The sequence below is a fragment of the Rhinoderma darwinii genome, chromosome 10 (assembly GCF_050947455.1).
Source record: "Rhinoderma darwinii isolate aRhiDar2 chromosome 10, aRhiDar2.hap1, whole genome shotgun sequence".
NCBI classification, from domain to species: Eukaryota; Metazoa; Chordata; class Amphibia; order Anura; family Rhinodermatidae; genus Rhinoderma; species Rhinoderma darwinii.
Genome location: NC_134696.1, coordinates 102,692,719 through 102,711,407, shown reverse-complemented (window position 1 = coordinate 102,711,407; position 18,689 = coordinate 102,692,719). Strand labels below are relative to the sequence as shown.

The following is an 18,689-nucleotide window of genomic DNA, read 5'->3' as shown; positions in this document are numbered from 1 at the left end:
ATGGAATAGGGTAGGTCGACTAAGTTACTCCATACAGGTTAAAAAAAAACATATACTGACCTGATGAATCCATCAGGTGAATAGGGTCCTATGGAAATGTTTGGCATATGCATCAAATGGACACATTGTAGTGTGAATTAACTCTAATCTTCACTTTTTGGTGACCCAATGCCCCATAATGGAACACAATACACATAGAGGAACATTACATCACTCACAAGCTGTGTCAGTTTCTTTCCCTCCAGGATATGAAAAGCTCTGCTATATTATCCGCCATTTTTCCTTTTGGCGTAAGAAGGTCGTCCGCACTTGCTCCATTAAAGTTTCCACAAGCTCCGCACACACTAGGAATATTCGCGTTAACACCAACTTTCAATTCGCCATTTTCGCTTAGCTCTGCGGTTGCATGGGGACCGATTTTCACATACACAGTTGCACCTTCAATACTCGCTGATACCATGTCATTCACCATGAGAGGAAATGATACAGATTGTTCATTCACCTGAAATAGACAGAAATGATTGAGTTGACCTGATAGAAGATCAGCCGTCATCTTGTGGGTTGACTGTGAGGGACTTGAGGCGCCCACATACATCAGATAACAAAAGGCCAAACCAACTGATTTTGGCGGGACTGGCCGACTAACCGATGGGTATGGGGATGTTTTGGTCTTCAGTGATGGCAGATGTAGGGGGAAAGAAGTATCATGTTGGATTTCAATACTGCCAGTGGTGTCAGTAGGGGACAGAGATGTATGTCAGCGGTTTATTCCCTCTTTCCTATTGAATATACATGGACGGTCGGACAAGCATACATGTGTATGCAAAGGTCGGAAAGGAATAGCTGTCAGCCGAATGAGCGTTTGGCCAAGAGCTATATTAAGTGTACATTATAAGCAACTTTATAGGGGCTAATGGTAAAAGATCCGAGTTTTTATGGGTTGGCCATAGACAGGAGGATTTTCTATTAGCAAACAAGCTAATGTCTATGGTGAACTCTAGACCAGAGATATCTGGCAAATCCATCCAAAATTGTTGCGTTCTACCAATAAAAATCTTATGTCTATGGCCAACAAAGTTGAAACTAGAAGTAAACACTTGGTTAAGGTTAAAGAAGTTCTCCGCTTTGGACAATCCCTACTTGTTAGAATGGTCAGTTGACCATAAACAGATCCAAAAGTGTCCCCCTGCCAAGACCCCCCAGTGATCAAATGTTTCTTACCACGCCTTAAAAACATACAAATAGGGAATTGAGATTGTGAGCCCCAAGGAGGAGAGTGAGTGATGACAACTTTTGCCGTACAGTGCTGCGGAATACGTTGGCGCTTATCTATGGGGAAATCGGCAGTAAGTGTTAAAAATTTTTTGTAGTACTTCCACAGGGGAAATAAAGCGGGGAAGGACAGAGAGAGAAGAGCTCTATGTAACCGCTCTCCACTCTGACCAAGAGATGAGGATCCTGAACAGAGAACCCCCCTCTATTAACTCAGAATTCTCATGAATGGGCCTTTTAAAGTGGACAATCCCTTTAAGTGATTGGAATAGATCCCACTGATAGTCTAAATGTTCAAAATATTTTTTTCTGTAAATGACTCACCCATGCCTCCATCTCATTGGATATTGATATGTTATTATCTTGTAAGACAATAAGGAGCCTGTCAATAGACTGAACATTTGTGTCATATGACTGAACATCGGCCAAAAGTCTGAACCAAGTGGAAGTGGCATTGTCAGAATTGCATAATGAGACTAATAATACAGGACCGATCGGCACAGATTCGCCAGATAAGCCATCAAATGAAGTGAATGACTGTGAGGTGATTTCACAGTAAGCTTGTATCTTGTAGCAGTTCCGCACTTCATTACGGACAAGGCATTGCTCATTGGCGGAGCATGAGATAGTCTTACAAATCACCCCCCCAAACTGGCACTTGCACTGTAGGCTGCAGTCAGCATTAACCAAAGACTCCCCCACCTGAAAGAGAAAATATGAACATAGGTAAGAAGATATGACGGTCATGAGTACAACGTTATGAGTGCAAATGTTGACATTACATATCTATTATTGCTCCACTACTCCCCAAAAAATGGTGAAGTTGTGTTTTGAAGGGGTGAGATTTAGAGAGGGGCAAGCCTGGCCTCAGCTTGCTCTGTGCAGTACCTTCAACTGCTGCCCCAACCCTCTATGGTCTACCCTATAGTCTCAATATAGTGTCATTTGGACACTTAAAGTGCTGAGCCAATAAACTATGGAATGAAGCTGCATTCTCTTCAGCTGCCTTTTCAATGGTTTGGAGACCAAGTTTGGGATTGGGGTGTAAATTCCATTTGCCCAGGCCATCATGGCCAGTGGCATCTTGTTCAGGCCATTAGGCCCAGTGGCTCCTCATTCAGGCCATCAGTGTCAGTGGCACTTTGTTCAGGCCATCAGGGTCAATGGCACCTTGTTCAGGCCAAAAGGGCAAGTGACCCCTCGTTAAGGTCATCAGGATCAGTGACACCTCGTTCAGGCCATCAGGGTCAGTGACACCTCGTCCAGGCCATCAGAACCAGTGGCAACTCGTTCAGGACATCAGGACCAGTGGCAACTTGTTCAGGCCATCAGGGCCAGTGGCGACCCTGACAGGAGATGCACCCTGTGCGACCACACAGGTCACACACCCCTAAGGCTGGCCATGGAGGGGTATGTACAGTTTTGCAAAGGGGGTTGCAGTTTCTCAAGTTTACCAATAGTTTAAAGTTGCTGGCCATTAGATCTGTAGGAGAACACTTATAATTTAGAGTTTGTCCATCAACTTTGTCATTTCACTATAAGCCAATTTTTGCTTCAGGGTGTGGGGCGTATCCTCATTTTGTGTCAGGTTGCAGCCCATAAGGGTCATATTATTCTGCAACCGTTTAGCCAACACCCTTGCACAAAGCAAATGTTGGGTGACCTTAGACATTGTTCCTGCACCAACTTGTCTATGGTACTTTTCTAACATAGGACCCTGTGCTATCAAAACCTATGGAGACCGTGGCACTTTACAATGGAAAAATTTGTGGATATGCTTGAATGGTGAGATGTTCTACAAGTCTATCCCACAACTACAGAACTTCATAAATGAACTAAAAAGTATCATTGTACTTATACCTTTAGGGCCAATAAGTTTAAAAAAACAGGGAAACAATTTAATAAGACTGAATCCATACCGCCATATATCGTCCTTCAAAGACACAACCACATTTGTCAATAGTGACACATTTTTCTCCATCGTACAAGTATCCAGTGTCACACACACAACCCTCAAAGCATTGTCCCGTACATTTGGTTTCCGAGGATAAAATGTAGCAGCTGTTATCACATGTCCTGGCACATAGCTCATAATGACTGTTTGCTGGGCAGGACATGGCTATGAGACAACAAAAGCATAAAAAGCATCATATAAATGTTATACGGAACATAATTATTCACAAGTAATATGTATGGAAACCTCACGGGTCACTTTTTTGGTGGGACAGCCATCACCTAAATCTACAGAACTCTTTGATTCTATGTTTTTGCATTTAAAGGGTTTCAGATCAATAAATTTGCATTCAAGTGGATTTTACATTTTAGATTGGATCTGCCATAAATTTCTGACCACCGGGAGAATAGATGATCACTTGCTTGGCTTTGTCTCTATCTCCAAAACACACAACCTCTCCATTAATTCATTTATTCCCCATTCTCCCATTAGGTATGGGTTTTTTGGATTTGCAATCAATGTCTAAGGTTGGAAAATCTTTTTAAAGGGTGTTTCTAACCAATGGCATATTGCAAAGATGGTGGTGGTTTGACCATTGGCCTACCTTTCTAGTTGAGCACATCGCCCTCCCGGACCCAGCATTGTGCAGAACCTACAGATCAGCCCCATTCACTTTGTTTGAGGGATCTAAAAGGATTCACTGATACTCATGATATGCCATCACTTACCGTGATGGAAAACCCCTTTAACTCCATAAGGCATTTTCACATTCATGTACGTCACAGGAAGGATCATCAAAGCAGCCCGGCTGTGACTGACAGCTGGGCTCCCACTTCAATGGCCAGGATCAGTGAAACCTTCTATTCCATCCATTTAACCCCTTAAATGTTGCAGTCAATATCGACCATAGCATTTGATAGAGGGAGGGGGCTCCCTCTTTCAACCATCGAAAACCGGCGAATACGATCATTGGCCGCCGATGGGCTGCCATGGCAGTTGGCAGATGACCTATACCTATCCACCATATAGGTCATCAGTATATAATCGGAGGGGGTCCGACACCCAGGCCCCGCATTGACTAGCTGCTCCGGCTGCCTCCAGGCACCGGACGTCCATGCTGGAAGCAGATGTCTCCGGTCACGGAATAGTGGCCGAGCTGCAGTACTTCAAGTGAATAGGAGCAGAGTTGCTGTTCCGCAGCACGGCCGCTGTGCAATATACATATAGTGTGCAATGACATCCGGTGCCTGCAGGCAGCCGGAGCAGCTGATTGGTGTGGGGTCTGGGTCTTGGACCCCCACGATGATGTACTGATGGCCTTTCCGGTTGATATGTCATCAGTTGTCCGGTAGTGGAAAAAACCTTTAAAGACATACAACATTCTAGTGTAGAATGTGTAATGTTTACAAGTTGACCACTACAAGCTCTACTTAATAGTACTAGCATGGACCTCAATCCTTCATCTTCAGAAATTGGAACTGAGCTGCAGAGTGCTGCAGTACTAGGCGTAGCCACTATTATATGTACAGCAGTGTGCCTGGTAACCAATGGGACGCAACACTTGATCGGGGCGTCGTGGCCCCTTCAATTAGCTGATAGGTGGGATGCCTATGAGTCAGACCCCGACCGATCTAATATTGATTGCCTATCCTAAGAGCCCCTTAAAAAACAGTATAAAGTACACTGTGTTGACTAGTGAAGGGTCTGAGGGGGCGGAACATGACATCAAAGAGAGAATCCCTGTGTCATGCTCAAACCCCTCTATCTGGAGTGTTCCTTTAATTATGTTGAGTGTGTATCTCTATATCACTACAGTATTAGATTTGGTGAATATTATAATTTGTGCTATACTTACGACAGAAAGCTGGTGTCCTCCATAACAACACATTAACCCCAGCACTTTGACAAGCAGCTGTATATGCTTGGAGACTCTTGCACAATATGTCATCTTTGCCTTTCAGCAGGGTTACATCATAAAGACAAAAATTGTAGTACTGGTCCGTCTTTACCTTGTAGTGGCACTCTTTAAATGGTCCTCTAGAGTTGGTAATCATGCCACAAGAGTTTGAATGCATGTAAAGCCACCTTCTGTCATAATCCGAATACTGACAGTTAAGTTCCTTACAACCATGACTACATTTGACACCAGTAATATCCGCTCTCCAGGCTTGCCCAAAGTCTGCCACCTTTTTAGTAATTAATCCATTGGGAAGCTGAAAGTCATCATTGGGATCTCCATTAAAGTTGCCACAGAGTCCCCCTATTTTGCCCATATATGAGCTAGGAACTTTGAGGAGCACATAATACATGGTGTCATACAGAAGACTAAGACCAAAGTCAGTTTGTAGAACGATATTATTCCCCTCCTGGTTTATTGACAATTTTCCATTTAGAAGTGTCAATGGAAGATTATGGACTTCTCCGTCAACCTGTTCATTTAAAGAACTTATGGTTAGACAAGGTAAATGATGATGCCATGTCATAATTATCAAGTGATACTGCTTTCATGTGATGGGGATCGTCTTATTTGGTACCATGTAAGGATTTCTCATTAGAGATGTGCGAATTTCCCAAAATTTGGCCACCCGATTAGACCTAATTAAATTTGCTGCAAATTGCAAGAGCCCCGATTGCCCTGAAAACTCATATCTGACTCTCTTGTGTCTTCTAGGACTGTATCCAACCCCTTTCAAGGCCTTTAACACTAAGCCAGTATTAGTAATGTTAAAGTGACTGCAATATGTATGGGTAGAGGGAGAAATAACCACAACGCATTTTGGGAAGGCTGTCTACAAGGCATTATGGGGAAGCTTGCCCAAGGTCATGTGATCTTTTCTCGAATCTGCAAAATGGGGTCCAGCAGCGATTGGTGTGTTGAAAAAGCCAAAAGTTTTGGAATTTGCAGAATTCAAAAGTTTGGGGAAATTTGGACCAAATTTAACTAATGTAGAATCAATTTGCTCATCTTTTGTCAATATATATGTGAAGGCAATGCTGAAAACTAACCTTCACTTTCCACTGTATCCCTCTTTGAATGGTCACTGTATAGCCGTACACAGATACAACCACTTCCTTAGTGACAGACACTGCAAAATTTTTATAGCGCTCGTTCTGAACGGTAACAGTAAATGATACAAGATGTGGATATTTTAGCACCGTTTTGGCAAAGATGTAGGTGCATATGCCTTGGAAGTCATAGGAACGTCCATCAAGAGAAATGTAATGTGGCTCCCCAGAAGCCACACACGTAGAAGAGTCATTCGAAAAACATCCAAAGTTGCCATTGACTGCATTGCAGTTTTCGACAGCATTACAGGACTTCAGTTCACATATTACAGAACCATCAGCCTCACATTGACATTTCGTATTGCAATTCCTCTTAGGAAAGAAAATCTCATTCTTTTGGTAATATTGGTCCAAGTACACACAACCGCACTGGGAAATGGGAACACATTTACTGCCACTTAGGATAAAACCATCTTCACAGTAGCAGCCTTCCTTGCATGAGGATTTGCATCGTCCTGGAGGGGAAAGGCATCGGCAGGTGACAGGACAGGAATTCCCACAAAGCTTATACTGACTGTGTGGAGGACATGATGGAACTAGTAAAAGAAACAGATAGAAATAATACTCACTGATATGTTAGAACAGAAGAGATTACCACATTTTTTTTAAAATTTCTGAAAATAAATATTTCCAAAAAATGATAATAAATAGAAAAGTTATAATTTAGACAATGACCAATCTGGAATGAAATATTGAGATAAGTAAATCATTATAACTTTATGTATTTAATATTTATAATTCCTCTTCCATATTCATTGTTCATCGACAAGTTTACCGACTTTGCTGTACATCACAAATCCATGATACAACCTCTACTTGGTGACATATATTATACAACCTCCACTTGGTGGCAATCTATTACACAACCTCTACTTGGTGACAATCCATTATACAACCTTTACTTGGTGGCAAACCTTGATACAGCTTCTACTTGATGACAGTCCATAATACAATCTCTACTTGATCACAGTCCATAATACAATCTCTACTTGGTGACAATCCATTATACAACCTCTACTTGGTGACAATTCATTATACAACCTCTACTCGGTGACAATCCATTATACAATCTCTACTTGGTGACAATTCATTATACAACCTCTACTTGGTGGCAATCCATTATACAGCCTCTACTTGGTGACAATTCATTATACAACCTCTACTTGGTGGCAATCCATGATACAACCTCTACTTGGTGACAATCCATTATACAACCTCTACTTGGTGACAATTCATTATACAACTTCTACTTGGTGACAACCCATGATAAAACCTCTACTTGGTGACAATCTATGATACAACTTCCACTTGGTCACAGTCCATAATACAATCTCTACTTGGTGACACTCCATTATACCATCTCTACTTGTCGACAATCCATGATACAACCTCTACTTGGAGACAATTTATGATACAACTTCTTCTTGGTGACAGTCCATAATGCAACCTTTACTTCGTGACAATCCATGATACAACCTCTACTTGGCGACAATCCATGACACAACTTCTACTTGTTGGCAATCCATGATACAACCTCTACTTGGTGACAATCCATGATACAACCTCTACTTGATGACAATCCATGATACAACTTCTACTTGGCGACAATCCATAATACAACTTCTACTTGGTGGCAATCCATGATACAACCTCTACTTGGTGGCAATCCATGATACAACCTCTACTTGATAACAATCCGTCATACAACTTCTGCTTGGTTACAATCCGTGATACAACCTCTACTTGGTGACAATTCATTATACAACCTCTACTTGGTGACAATCTATTATACATCCTCTACTTGGTGACAATCTTTAATACAACTTCTACTTGGTGACAATCCATGATACAACTTCTATTTGGTGACAGTCCACATCTCTCTACTGATAAATAACCATACCATCTAAAATATCCCACCTATGTACAACAAACCTTCTGTCCCTATACAACTAGGCACTACCCCAGCTCAGATATACATAGGATTGTTGAGTCCAAACAGGCCAACCATCTTTGTGAGTCAAGAAAAAACATTGGCTAAGGGAATTTCATGCATCTGTCATTCAGTGTGAGAACAGAACGTATACAACAGTCATTGATTTGAACTCACCACAGAAGGTCCCTGATCTCCATTCGAAAAGTTGTATACCAGCATGTTGGCAAGCAGCAACGTAGAGACCAATGACATTACAAAATGATAAAGGATGACCTTGGTATTGGCATGCATCAAAAATACAGTCATTAAAGAACGGTGTTGGATCAATAACTGACAGACACTGAGTGAATGGTCCATTGAGTTTGATGATGAGTCCACAATATCCCTCATCAGCATACTTGAGTTTTTGTTCGTCAGAACAAAGAGTACAGTTACCAGTGCATTCTGGGAGGCAGCCAGGAACATTGTCCACTTTCCAGCTGTTACCAAATTGAGTCACATTTGTTGCCGGTTTTCCATTTCTCATGTTAAGGTCATCTTTCGAATCCATATTATAGTTTCCACATAAACCAGTAACACCATTTATATAAGAATTGGGTAGGGTTACTTCCACATTACTGTTCCAATCAAAGGATACGGTGACACCAAAGACCGTTTTTATCACCCCAATATTTCCACTGATGTATGACACAACTGAATTCTCTTTATATGTAAATGGAAGGGAACTGATAATTCCATTGATCTAAAAAGAAAGTGACATATGAATAAGCATGAACATTATACTAGACTATACTAATTTAAAGGGATTTTCCCATCAAAGACAACTCCGGTCCATATACCCTATTAGAACATATCAACATTATATAGGAGGGTCTGCTGCTCAGAATCCCCCCCTTTGAGTCAGAACAAAGAGTCATTAAGTTAAAACTCAAGATTTTTTAATACTTCATGCAGCTACAGAGGAAATGTTTGTGAAATTATACTTCTTTGGGGATAACAGCCGATCACCGAGGGTTCCAAGTACTGGACCTACGATAATCTGCTGATTGCCAGGGCTGTTTTTTTAAGAGAAGGGGTTAATAATAGCTATGTTTGATAACTACAAACTACATTTATGGAAGTGAGATTTTTGTTAGGCTCTGTTCACACTGGCATTGTGGTTTCCGTTTATAACAGAAACCAGAACGCATTGCCGGATTTATTGTATGATGAACTTCAAAAATGTCCCCAATGACCCAATTGACATACAATGTGTTCTGCTGGATTCTGTTATGGCCTAAGAATAACACAAAGTTGACATAAAAAAAAAACTTAAAAAAATTGTAGTTAAAATATAAAGCTTACCATAATGCTTCGTGGATATTCCCTACTGAAGGTCAAAACCAAATCATAGACTTCTACAATGAGGGTTTTTGTATGAGACACGGCTTTGTTCCCATGGTTGTTGTTTTGAACTTTGATAGTAAAACGAATCAATGAAGAATCTTGAGAGGTCACGTCAACCAGCTGGTAGAGGCATGTCCCAATAAAGTCAAATCTATAGCCATCAAATGACTTATAATGAAGACTTCCAGATGCTGAACAGGTAGCGGAACTGGATGGATAGCAGTTACGCACTCCATTAACTACTGAACACACTTCATTTGCCTTGCAACTTGTTTCCATGCAAACAACCATACCAAGGACTGGAATACCCTTACAGAGCATATGACAATTTTCACCATACCAAAAGTTTTCGCTGGGTGGAACATAACCTCCGTTATCCCTGAAACCACAATTTGCTCCAATGACACATTTATCAGCAAACAGGACGAAGCCATCATTACATTGGCAGGTCTCCACACAGGGTTGAGTGCAGCTTGATGGAGCATTACGATCCATACAAGTAGCCGGGCAAGCGCTTCCACAGAATTCATAGTGACTATTCACAGGGCATGTCACATCTATAAAAGTAGCACAATATATAGAGTGATTCAGAGGGATTTATTAAATTGAAAAAAACATCAACATAGGATCATTTTTGAAAAAAGTTGTGGCCCATGTACTCACCACATCTCGAAGGTGTCCTCCAATCATAGATCTTAATACCTTGACTTCTGCAGGTTCTGGCATATACAGAAAGAGCCTGGCATAGAAGTTGCTTGGCTCCTCCATTAACGCATACATCATACAAGCAGTTATTAAAAAAAATATCTGGATTCACTTTTGCATGGCACTCCCTGAATGGCCCATTTCCTTTTTTGCTGATTAGGCCACATCTCTTTTCATCTCCATACTGGCTCTTCTGATCATCATTATTACATATCGTGCAATTGTCTGCAGGAGAAACATCGAAGCCGAAGGGATCATCGTCATTGACTTTCCAACTCTTGACCCATTCTAGGATGGAGGGAACTACTTTTTTATCAGCAGTCATCAATTCATCTTTGGTATCTTGATTGAAGTTACCACCTAGACCACCAATGAGACCACAGTAGCTACTAGAAAGAGTGATTGTTACATGAGAATTGTAGTCAAAGGTCACCTGAAGGCCAAAATCTGTATTCACCACAGCATAGAAGCCACTGATACTCGCCGAGATCTTCCCATCAAACAATGTTTGCGGAAGGTTGGCGATTTCATCATTGATCTGCAGAAGAGGTTATAATTAATAATGCAATGTGTAACCGTTTTTGACCAATACTTCTCAACATTGAAATTGCAACACAAAGAAGGACAAGCCGTAAGGTTCTGCAAATTGAGGAAGTTTCAGGTGTCGCTTAAATCTGCAAATTATGACATTTTGAAGCACCGAGCTCCAATCTGTGGCATGTGGGAAGTATAAATTGAAAGCAAAGTTTTTTAGCCAAATTAAACCTCAAAAATCAGATGAAATGATGCGGGATGATTGTGCGATGTCTACTGTTGATTGACATGCCAGTTATCACCACTTGTCGCAAACTGCGAGATCTTGGTTTATCACTCCAGCAGATCGCTACGCACCTAGGCCGAGATGTCAGCACTATTCAACGTTGTGTGTTGTGGAGGTTGGGAGAACAGCAACAAACAGGAATGACAGCAAGAAGTGTGCCGGGGCGAAACTCTACGCGGATGGATCGTCTGATTGGAAGAATGGCGCTTAGTGATCCATTCTGTACTGCTAGAGAAATTTGACGTCTCATTCCAAGCCTAGGGCAGCAACCAGTGTTGACACAAACCATCAGTTGGCGTTTACACGACATTGGGCTATGAGCCAGACGTCCAACTACAGGTGTTCCATTGACCACATACCACCGCTCTTAAAGGCTATTATGGTGCACAGAAAGACCGCAATGGAAGCTGGAAAGGAGATCTATCCTCTTCCACAATGAGTCCTACTTTAGTCCCGGACGCAATGATAGCCGGAGATTGGTCAGGAGACCATGTGGGCAACGCCATGAAGAGGCCTTCAGAAAGTAACATCACACCGGTCCTACTTCCAGGATTATGGTGTGGGGTAGCATAATGTATGGTAGCCAGACCGCTCAAGCCTTCAGTTCAGGTGCACTAACAGCTCGGCGTTACATTGATTTGGCCGTGGAACCAGTGGTACGGCCATTTCTCCAAAGTGTCCCAGAAACCGTTTTTCAAAAAGAAAAAGACAGGCCGCATGTTGCTCTTGCTATTGTGAGCAGCCTGCATGGTCTAAACGTGCTACCATAGCCTGCAGTGTCTCCGGAGTTGTCTACCATCGAGCACATCTGGGACGTTATTGGTTGGCAATTGCAGAGAAAGCTGCCAGCAGCCAATCTTCATGATTTATGTGGCCAAGTGCAATCACCATGGCATAACATTCCTCAAACAACCATGAATAACCTCATTGATAGCTGCCAAGGTGTGCAAGTGCGTGTGGCACTCATACTCGTTACTGAATAAATGAAGAGGTTTGTAATATTTTGTTTCCTTTTTTTTATCATTTGCATATCATTAACATGTCGTATCCTGTGATTTGCATAAAATTAACATGTCCGATCCTGTGATTTCCACAATTCCAAAACTTTTCCTTCTTGGTGTTGCGATTTCAATGTTGAGGAGTGTGTATAAAGGTCTAACATTTTTAAGAGTACATAACAATTGAGTAATAAGCAAAACTCACCCTAATTTTTCCAAATTCACACTTTAGGAGGGAGATTTTGAATCCATAAATGTAGATGTTGACAATGCTGAGAAATGACACACATTGGGTTCCCCTATTTTCATTTTTCCCTTCGACAGTAAATGGCACCAAACCATCATCATCTCCAGTATAAGTACTTAGGATATAGGTAAATGTTCCCTGGAAGTCATAGTCAAAACCATCGAAGGTCTTATAATGGGGCTCTCCCCATCCCCAGAAGGTACCATTAAATATTGGTTTGCAGACTGCCTTCTTATTTTCAATGACACAGATTTCTTGTTTTCTACACTGAATAAACTTGCAAGGATCTACAAGACAATAAAACCATCTTAACATTTTGTAGGTAGAACTTGTAAGTGAAGATTACAAAATAAAGTAAAAAAGTTTTGCTTCACCATATTCTGAAAGGCATAACTTTTGTATTTTTCCATCGATGGAGCGTTGTGAGAGCTCTTTTTTTTTGCTCCTTTTTTGTCGTTTTTATTGGCAAAATTTTTGGGTGCATATACAACTTTTTGGTCACTATTTGACCAAAATCAGCAATTCTGGAATTTTTTATTTACATTTATTTACCCTTGGAGTAAATAATATTATATTACAATAGTTCAGACTTTTACAGATGCGGAGATATCAATTATGTTTATTTTGGGGGGGTTTGAACTTTTAATATTCTTTATTTTTTTTGTACATTACTAAAAACTTTATTTAACTATTGTTTTACAATATTTTTCAGGAAACTTTAACAAACGATCATTTGATCGATGGTTGTACAATACACTGCCCTCAGGATGCCATAAAAACCATTGGCACCCTGCAATCACTACGAGGGTGGCCTTTTATGTGACCGAAGGGCCCCCCACTCTGTCTAATGGCTTTATGCCACAGTCACTATTGACTGCGGGCGGCATATAAGTGGTAAATGTCTTCTCCTTACCCTTCCTGGCCATGACATATAGTTATGTCAAATGTTGGGCAGGGGTTACTTGCATCGTAAACTTGGTAGCTATCGTACACACAGAACATATCATCAGTAAGGTTTAATAGGTCATTTGTTAGTCAACCCATAAGATAAAACCCAGAGTTAACGCCATATGGGGTTGTCTTCTGCTGATGTTTGGGGACATTTTTATTTTATTTTAGAGACTGAGCACACTAAAGGATCCTCTGGTATTCTGAGGGACTAGTCCAACCCTATCACTTCTCTGTATGTAGCTTAAGCCGGATACACATGGCCGTGCTTGGTCCGTGAGACATGGACCGTATGTCGCCGTATTTCCCGGCCAACCACAGTTCAGGGAGCAGGGCTCCTAGCATCATAGTTATACATGATGCTTGGAGCCTCTGCCCGTGCAGGAATACTGTTCTGTACTGAAAACACAATTACAGTACGGGACAGGTAAGCATGATGATAGGTGCCCGGTTCCCTTAATTGAGTTCAGTCCGAGAAATACAACCGCGATATGGTTTGTATCTCACAGACTGAATACGGCCATGTGAATCCAGCCTTATAAGAGTTATTTAAAATATAATAGTACCTTAGAAGTGGAGCTTCACTTTGAATCTAAAACTTAAATAAATATATAAAAATTCTGGAAAATTAAAAATAATATATATATATATATATATTATTAATTAAGTGTTAATTATTGATGATGGTAAAAAGTTAAACCTTTGTTGACACAGGTAGTAATCCCTTCTATTGTCTCGCATGTTTCATCTGTAGCACAGCTGGTATTCTTACAGAACACAACACCGAATTGGCCACATGTGCAAATTTCGGTACAATCAGTGGATAAAATTCTTTCCTGCGGCTAAAAGACAAAAATGACAAAAAGAGCTGATAAAATTGTTGATTATCTAAGACTAAAAGAAGACGATCAGAAAAAAAGAAACATTTACCTGGTAGTATTTCCCATTATAAAAGCAACCACAAATTTCCATGGAAACACAACGCTTCCCATTGAAGAAGTAGCCTTTGTCACATTCACAGCCTTCATTGCAGCCGGTAGGACATTGACCGGGGTCTTTAATACTTGCACAAGTTGTAGTACAGACGTTTGCACAAATCTTGTAGCTGCTGTTTGGTGGGCATTTCATAGCTGAAGATGATGAACGTAAAGAACCATAAGTTCCATACAAGTCATAGTTTTAGATAATTACATGGGTCAAAAAGAAACAAAAACACAAAAACTCTGGGGTCATTAAATTTAGCCTGACTTGTCTGGATGATGGCAAAACAAAATCTTGGGCGATTGTAGCCAATTTTGTCAACGAGACGAAAAAATTCCCTCCTGGCCCAACGAAAACAATCAAATAATTCTCTGGATCAAATTGTCTCCATGTTATTACTTTATGAATCATTATTCTTAACACCATTATACATAAGATGTTTAGACCTTTTCTTGTTAATTCTACTACCTCCTGTGGTTGGTACATCCCAAACTTAGCCCGCTTTTACTGTAAAGAATCCTTTCCTCTATTCATGGTAGAGACAAAAACTTTGCTCTATATATTGTAACTTGCAGATCAAGAGTTGAGTCATTTCATCTATTTTAACTATCTCTTGGTATTTTGCACCCTCGGATGGTAACTTATCATCTGATGAGAAATCTCAACCGCATGATGGTCCTTGTAGTCCATGTGAGGGGTTACAAACCTTAGTGCTACACTACAGAGACATAGATTATTAACTCTAAAAGGATCTCTCTCTGATAGTATTCAATTTTTGGAAGGACTACGCCTCAGGTAATGTGTAGAAAAACATGACCACAGGTAATTATTCCTAATTTGATATCTGTATATTTATTAATGCTTTAATTTAAAGGATCCCTTAAAATTAACCTTTCTATAGGATCGATTTGCTTTGATTCCCATGCTTTACTTACGGCAGAAACCCGCTGTCCTCCATGGTTGAATGTTGACACCAGCTGCTTGACAGGCAGTAACATAACTTTGTATGCTCCGACATAGGACTTTGAGATCTCCAAGACTTTTACATAAGTCAAGCAAACAACTTAAGTGGTAAGGGTCTGGGTTGATGATTTTATGGCATGACATCAATGACAAATTAATATTCAGAAATCCGCAATAAGCCTTAGTCTTGAAGACTTTATTTTTATTTTCATCACAGACTGGACATGGCTTTAAAGAATTACCACATCCGTCACTACAATTTTCACCAGGAACTTGGACCTTCCAAGCTGCTCCAAACGTTATGACATCAGAGGCCAAAGCCAGGCTTGGTAGTTGGAAATCATCTATTTTATCGCCATTGTAATTACCGCAAAGGCCACCCAACTGTTTCATATAATTGCTTGGAACCGTGACTATCACATGAGAAACCAGGTCAAAGCTGATTTGAAGACCAAAGTCAACGTCGATGATTACTCTGGTGCCCTGCTGATAGACTCTTATTTTGCCACCTTCCAAAGTTAATGGCACATTGTTGAATATATCATTTATCTATGGGTCGAATAGGAAAATATATTAACATCAATGCAGGAGTGAACATATAAATTGTAACTCCACAGGGGCCCACTAGTAGGGTCCACTGCCACTTTAAAAGCAGCTTTCTACTGTAAGAGACTGAGCTAATGAATATCAATGCCCACAATTACTGGTGGATTGTTATAACTGGGGTGACATATAGGGGGTGCTCTATGATGAGCTATTGGAGAGCAAGAGGCCCATATAGAGTTCTTGCATGGGAACCCTTTGCTGTCTATATCCCCCCCTGCACCAGTCCATTGATCAATCACAAATTGATGTCTATTGTACAGAAGAAAAATTCCTAAACTACAGACCCCATTTCAACTGAATAGATAGTTTCTAAATAAATATATCACTTAAATGAGTATTCCCATCTTGGACATTTATAGCATATTCATAGGATATGCCCTAAAGGTCCAATATATACGGGTCCCACCTCTGGGACCTCACCTTTCTCTAGACAGGGACCCACTGATCCTGTAGATATGCCATAAATGTCTTAGATAGGAATAACCCTTTAAGGCAGTGGTGTATATGGAATATGGCCCCATAACAAATATCAAACTGGGCACCCCATTACTGTGCTGGGTTTTGACCCAGGACAGAAAGGCTTGGGACAAATTCCCACCCCCGTGTTTGCAGTCCACAATGCAGTTCCTCTGTAGAGGTCAGTCCTAACGTGTTCTTATCAACAAATAGTAAAGGGAATGGGAACAAACAACACTGCGCCACTATTCTACATAGCCCGATAGAGGGTCTATGGTACATGAGCTCTTTTTTGCCCTCGTTTTTACATGAATCCTAAAAGACAATGTAGCCATATGCGTATTGATATGGTACTTACCTTAATTTGACCCATTGTGTTATATTGAAGTTTTATAATGTAGTTATAAACTTCAATAGAAACCAATTTAGTCACAGGAACCTGCAAATTCAGGTCTTTCTCATTTTTCACATTGATGGTAAAAGGTTCTAAGCCAACATTTAATCCTTTAGTCTTGATGAGGGTATAGGTGCAGTTGCCTTGGAAGTTGAAGGTCAGGTCATCTAGTGAAATGTAGTGGGAGCCCCCAGTTAAGGAACATTTTGAAGAACCTTTCGGGTAGCATTTCTTCACTCCATCAGCGATTTTGCATTCTTCGTTAGGACCACAGGAGAAAGAATGGCAATTAACCAACCCATTCTGGACACATTCACACTGAAGGTCACACTGCTCATTGGGGAAAAATTTCTCCCCAAGCTTGTAATACAAATCCATGTAGACGCAACCACATTGGGAAATAGGGACACACTCATTTCCACTAAGAATAAATCCACGATCGCAGACACAACCCTCAGAACAACCAGGGTGGCAGTCAACTAGAGAATTTAGGCTGAAACATGTTGGAGCACATCCGGAAGCGCAGGTCTCGTAGTGGCTATTATTACCACATGTTGGACCTGCAAGACAACAATTAGACTTGAGTATATGATCACTTAATATTCAGTAAAGTAATGAACTATATGGTCAATGATGGCTGGAAACGTACTGCAGAATGTGGCCGATCTCCATGGGTACACAACCGTACCGGCTTCATGGCAAGAGGTGGCGTAGCTGGCAATCATCTTACACAAAATATCAAGATGTTCCTTGTAAATACAGGCATCAAAAACGCAATCTTTAAAACTGCCTTCGGGGTCTATTACTTTGAGACATTCTCGGAAGGGTCCATGCTCATCAAGTAATATTCCGCAACCCTCTTTATTATTGCGATACCGAAGCTCGAGATCTGATATTTTCGGGCAGCTTCCCCCATCATCTTCACTACATCCAGGAGTATCTTTTACTTTCCAGCTTTTTGCAAATTGTGTCGGGCTTTTAGCAACTAGACCATTTTGCATGACAAATTCGTCTTTCTTGTCACCATTAAAATTTCCACAAAGACCACAAACGGCTCCACCATATGTTCCCGGGACCTTGACAGCAATTCGGCTGTCCCAGTTGTAGGAGACTCTAAGACCAAAGCTTGTCTGGAGTATGGCACTGTCTCCTTCCCTGTAGATAGATAACTTACCCAAGCTATTTTCAGTATAATAGGGTAGATTGATCAAAACTCCATTCATCTGTAACAAGAATATCAAAAGCCACAATTTAACTCTAATTTGTGCTTAAATTTACTTAAAGGGAATTCCGATGATAGACATTTATATCTATAAGATATAATAAGTGTGTGATAGGTTGGGTTCAAATCTCTGGTTACCTATTAGTCTACCACCTGTGGATCGAAGAGTGTGAATCAGCTGCCCCTGCTGATGGGGGCACCTTATGTGTCCTGGTACCCAAGGCTTGTGACCACCACAAATCTTAATATTAGTTGTATAGATAGATTAGTGCTATACAACATGTATGGAGCTGTATTTAGGTACTGTATGTGTGTATTATTTGATCACTGTATGGTGGTATTTACTGTGGCTTCGATTTGTGTGGCACTGGTACTGAGGCAATCTACGGTATATAATTTTTTTGTGGTGAATGGTGTTGGCGGCGGCACCGTATATCAATATTATTTAGGCATCTATATGGAAGTATAATTTGGTTATACCTGTTATTTTAGCCATACAGTATTTTATACTGTATGACTCATCAAATAGTGGCTGTTTTGCAAGTTGAGGATGGGCACCACTAGTAGGCAACGAACAAGGCACCATTCTACGTAAATCCTGCCTAACAACAGAGTGTTGTTCCCCTAACTTCCATATACTGTAAAAGACAGAGAAGAATAATATGCTTTGCCTGATCTCTCCTTTTTCTCCTCCCTTTCGCATTGAATTGCCGACCATTGGTCATGGGTCCCGATGCT

The 18,689-nt window shown here is 40.8% G+C and overlaps 1 protein-coding gene across 1 annotated transcript in view; it reads right to left on the bottom strand.

The window, feature by feature from the left end:
* Nucleotides 1–226: 226 nt before the first annotated feature.
* Nucleotides 227–18,689, bottom strand: part of LOC142662705 (IgGFc-binding protein-like) — a 52,308-nt gene continuing 33,845 nt past the window's right edge. Inside the window, exons 25-38 of the mRNA XM_075840920.1 lie at nucleotides 17,418–17,952; nucleotides 16,694–17,289; nucleotides 15,246–15,822; nucleotides 14,260–14,459; nucleotides 14,030–14,171; nucleotides 12,340–12,668; nucleotides 10,275–10,854; nucleotides 9,570–10,168; nucleotides 8,400–8,967; nucleotides 6,233–6,828; nucleotides 5,082–5,655; nucleotides 3,192–3,391; nucleotides 1,597–1,974; nucleotides 227–502 (exon numbers count right to left, since the gene is read on the bottom strand). Of these exons, the coding sequence (XP_075697035.1) occupies nucleotides 227–502; nucleotides 1,597–1,974; nucleotides 3,192–3,391; nucleotides 5,082–5,655; nucleotides 6,233–6,828; nucleotides 8,400–8,967; nucleotides 9,570–10,168; nucleotides 10,275–10,854; nucleotides 12,340–12,668; nucleotides 14,030–14,171; nucleotides 14,260–14,459; nucleotides 15,246–15,822; nucleotides 16,694–17,289; nucleotides 17,418–17,952 (6,150 nt within the window). The remainder of the gene's footprint in view (nucleotides 503–1,596; nucleotides 1,975–3,191; nucleotides 3,392–5,081; nucleotides 5,656–6,232; nucleotides 6,829–8,399; nucleotides 8,968–9,569; nucleotides 10,169–10,274; nucleotides 10,855–12,339; nucleotides 12,669–14,029; nucleotides 14,172–14,259; nucleotides 14,460–15,245; nucleotides 15,823–16,693; nucleotides 17,290–17,417; nucleotides 17,953–18,689) is intronic.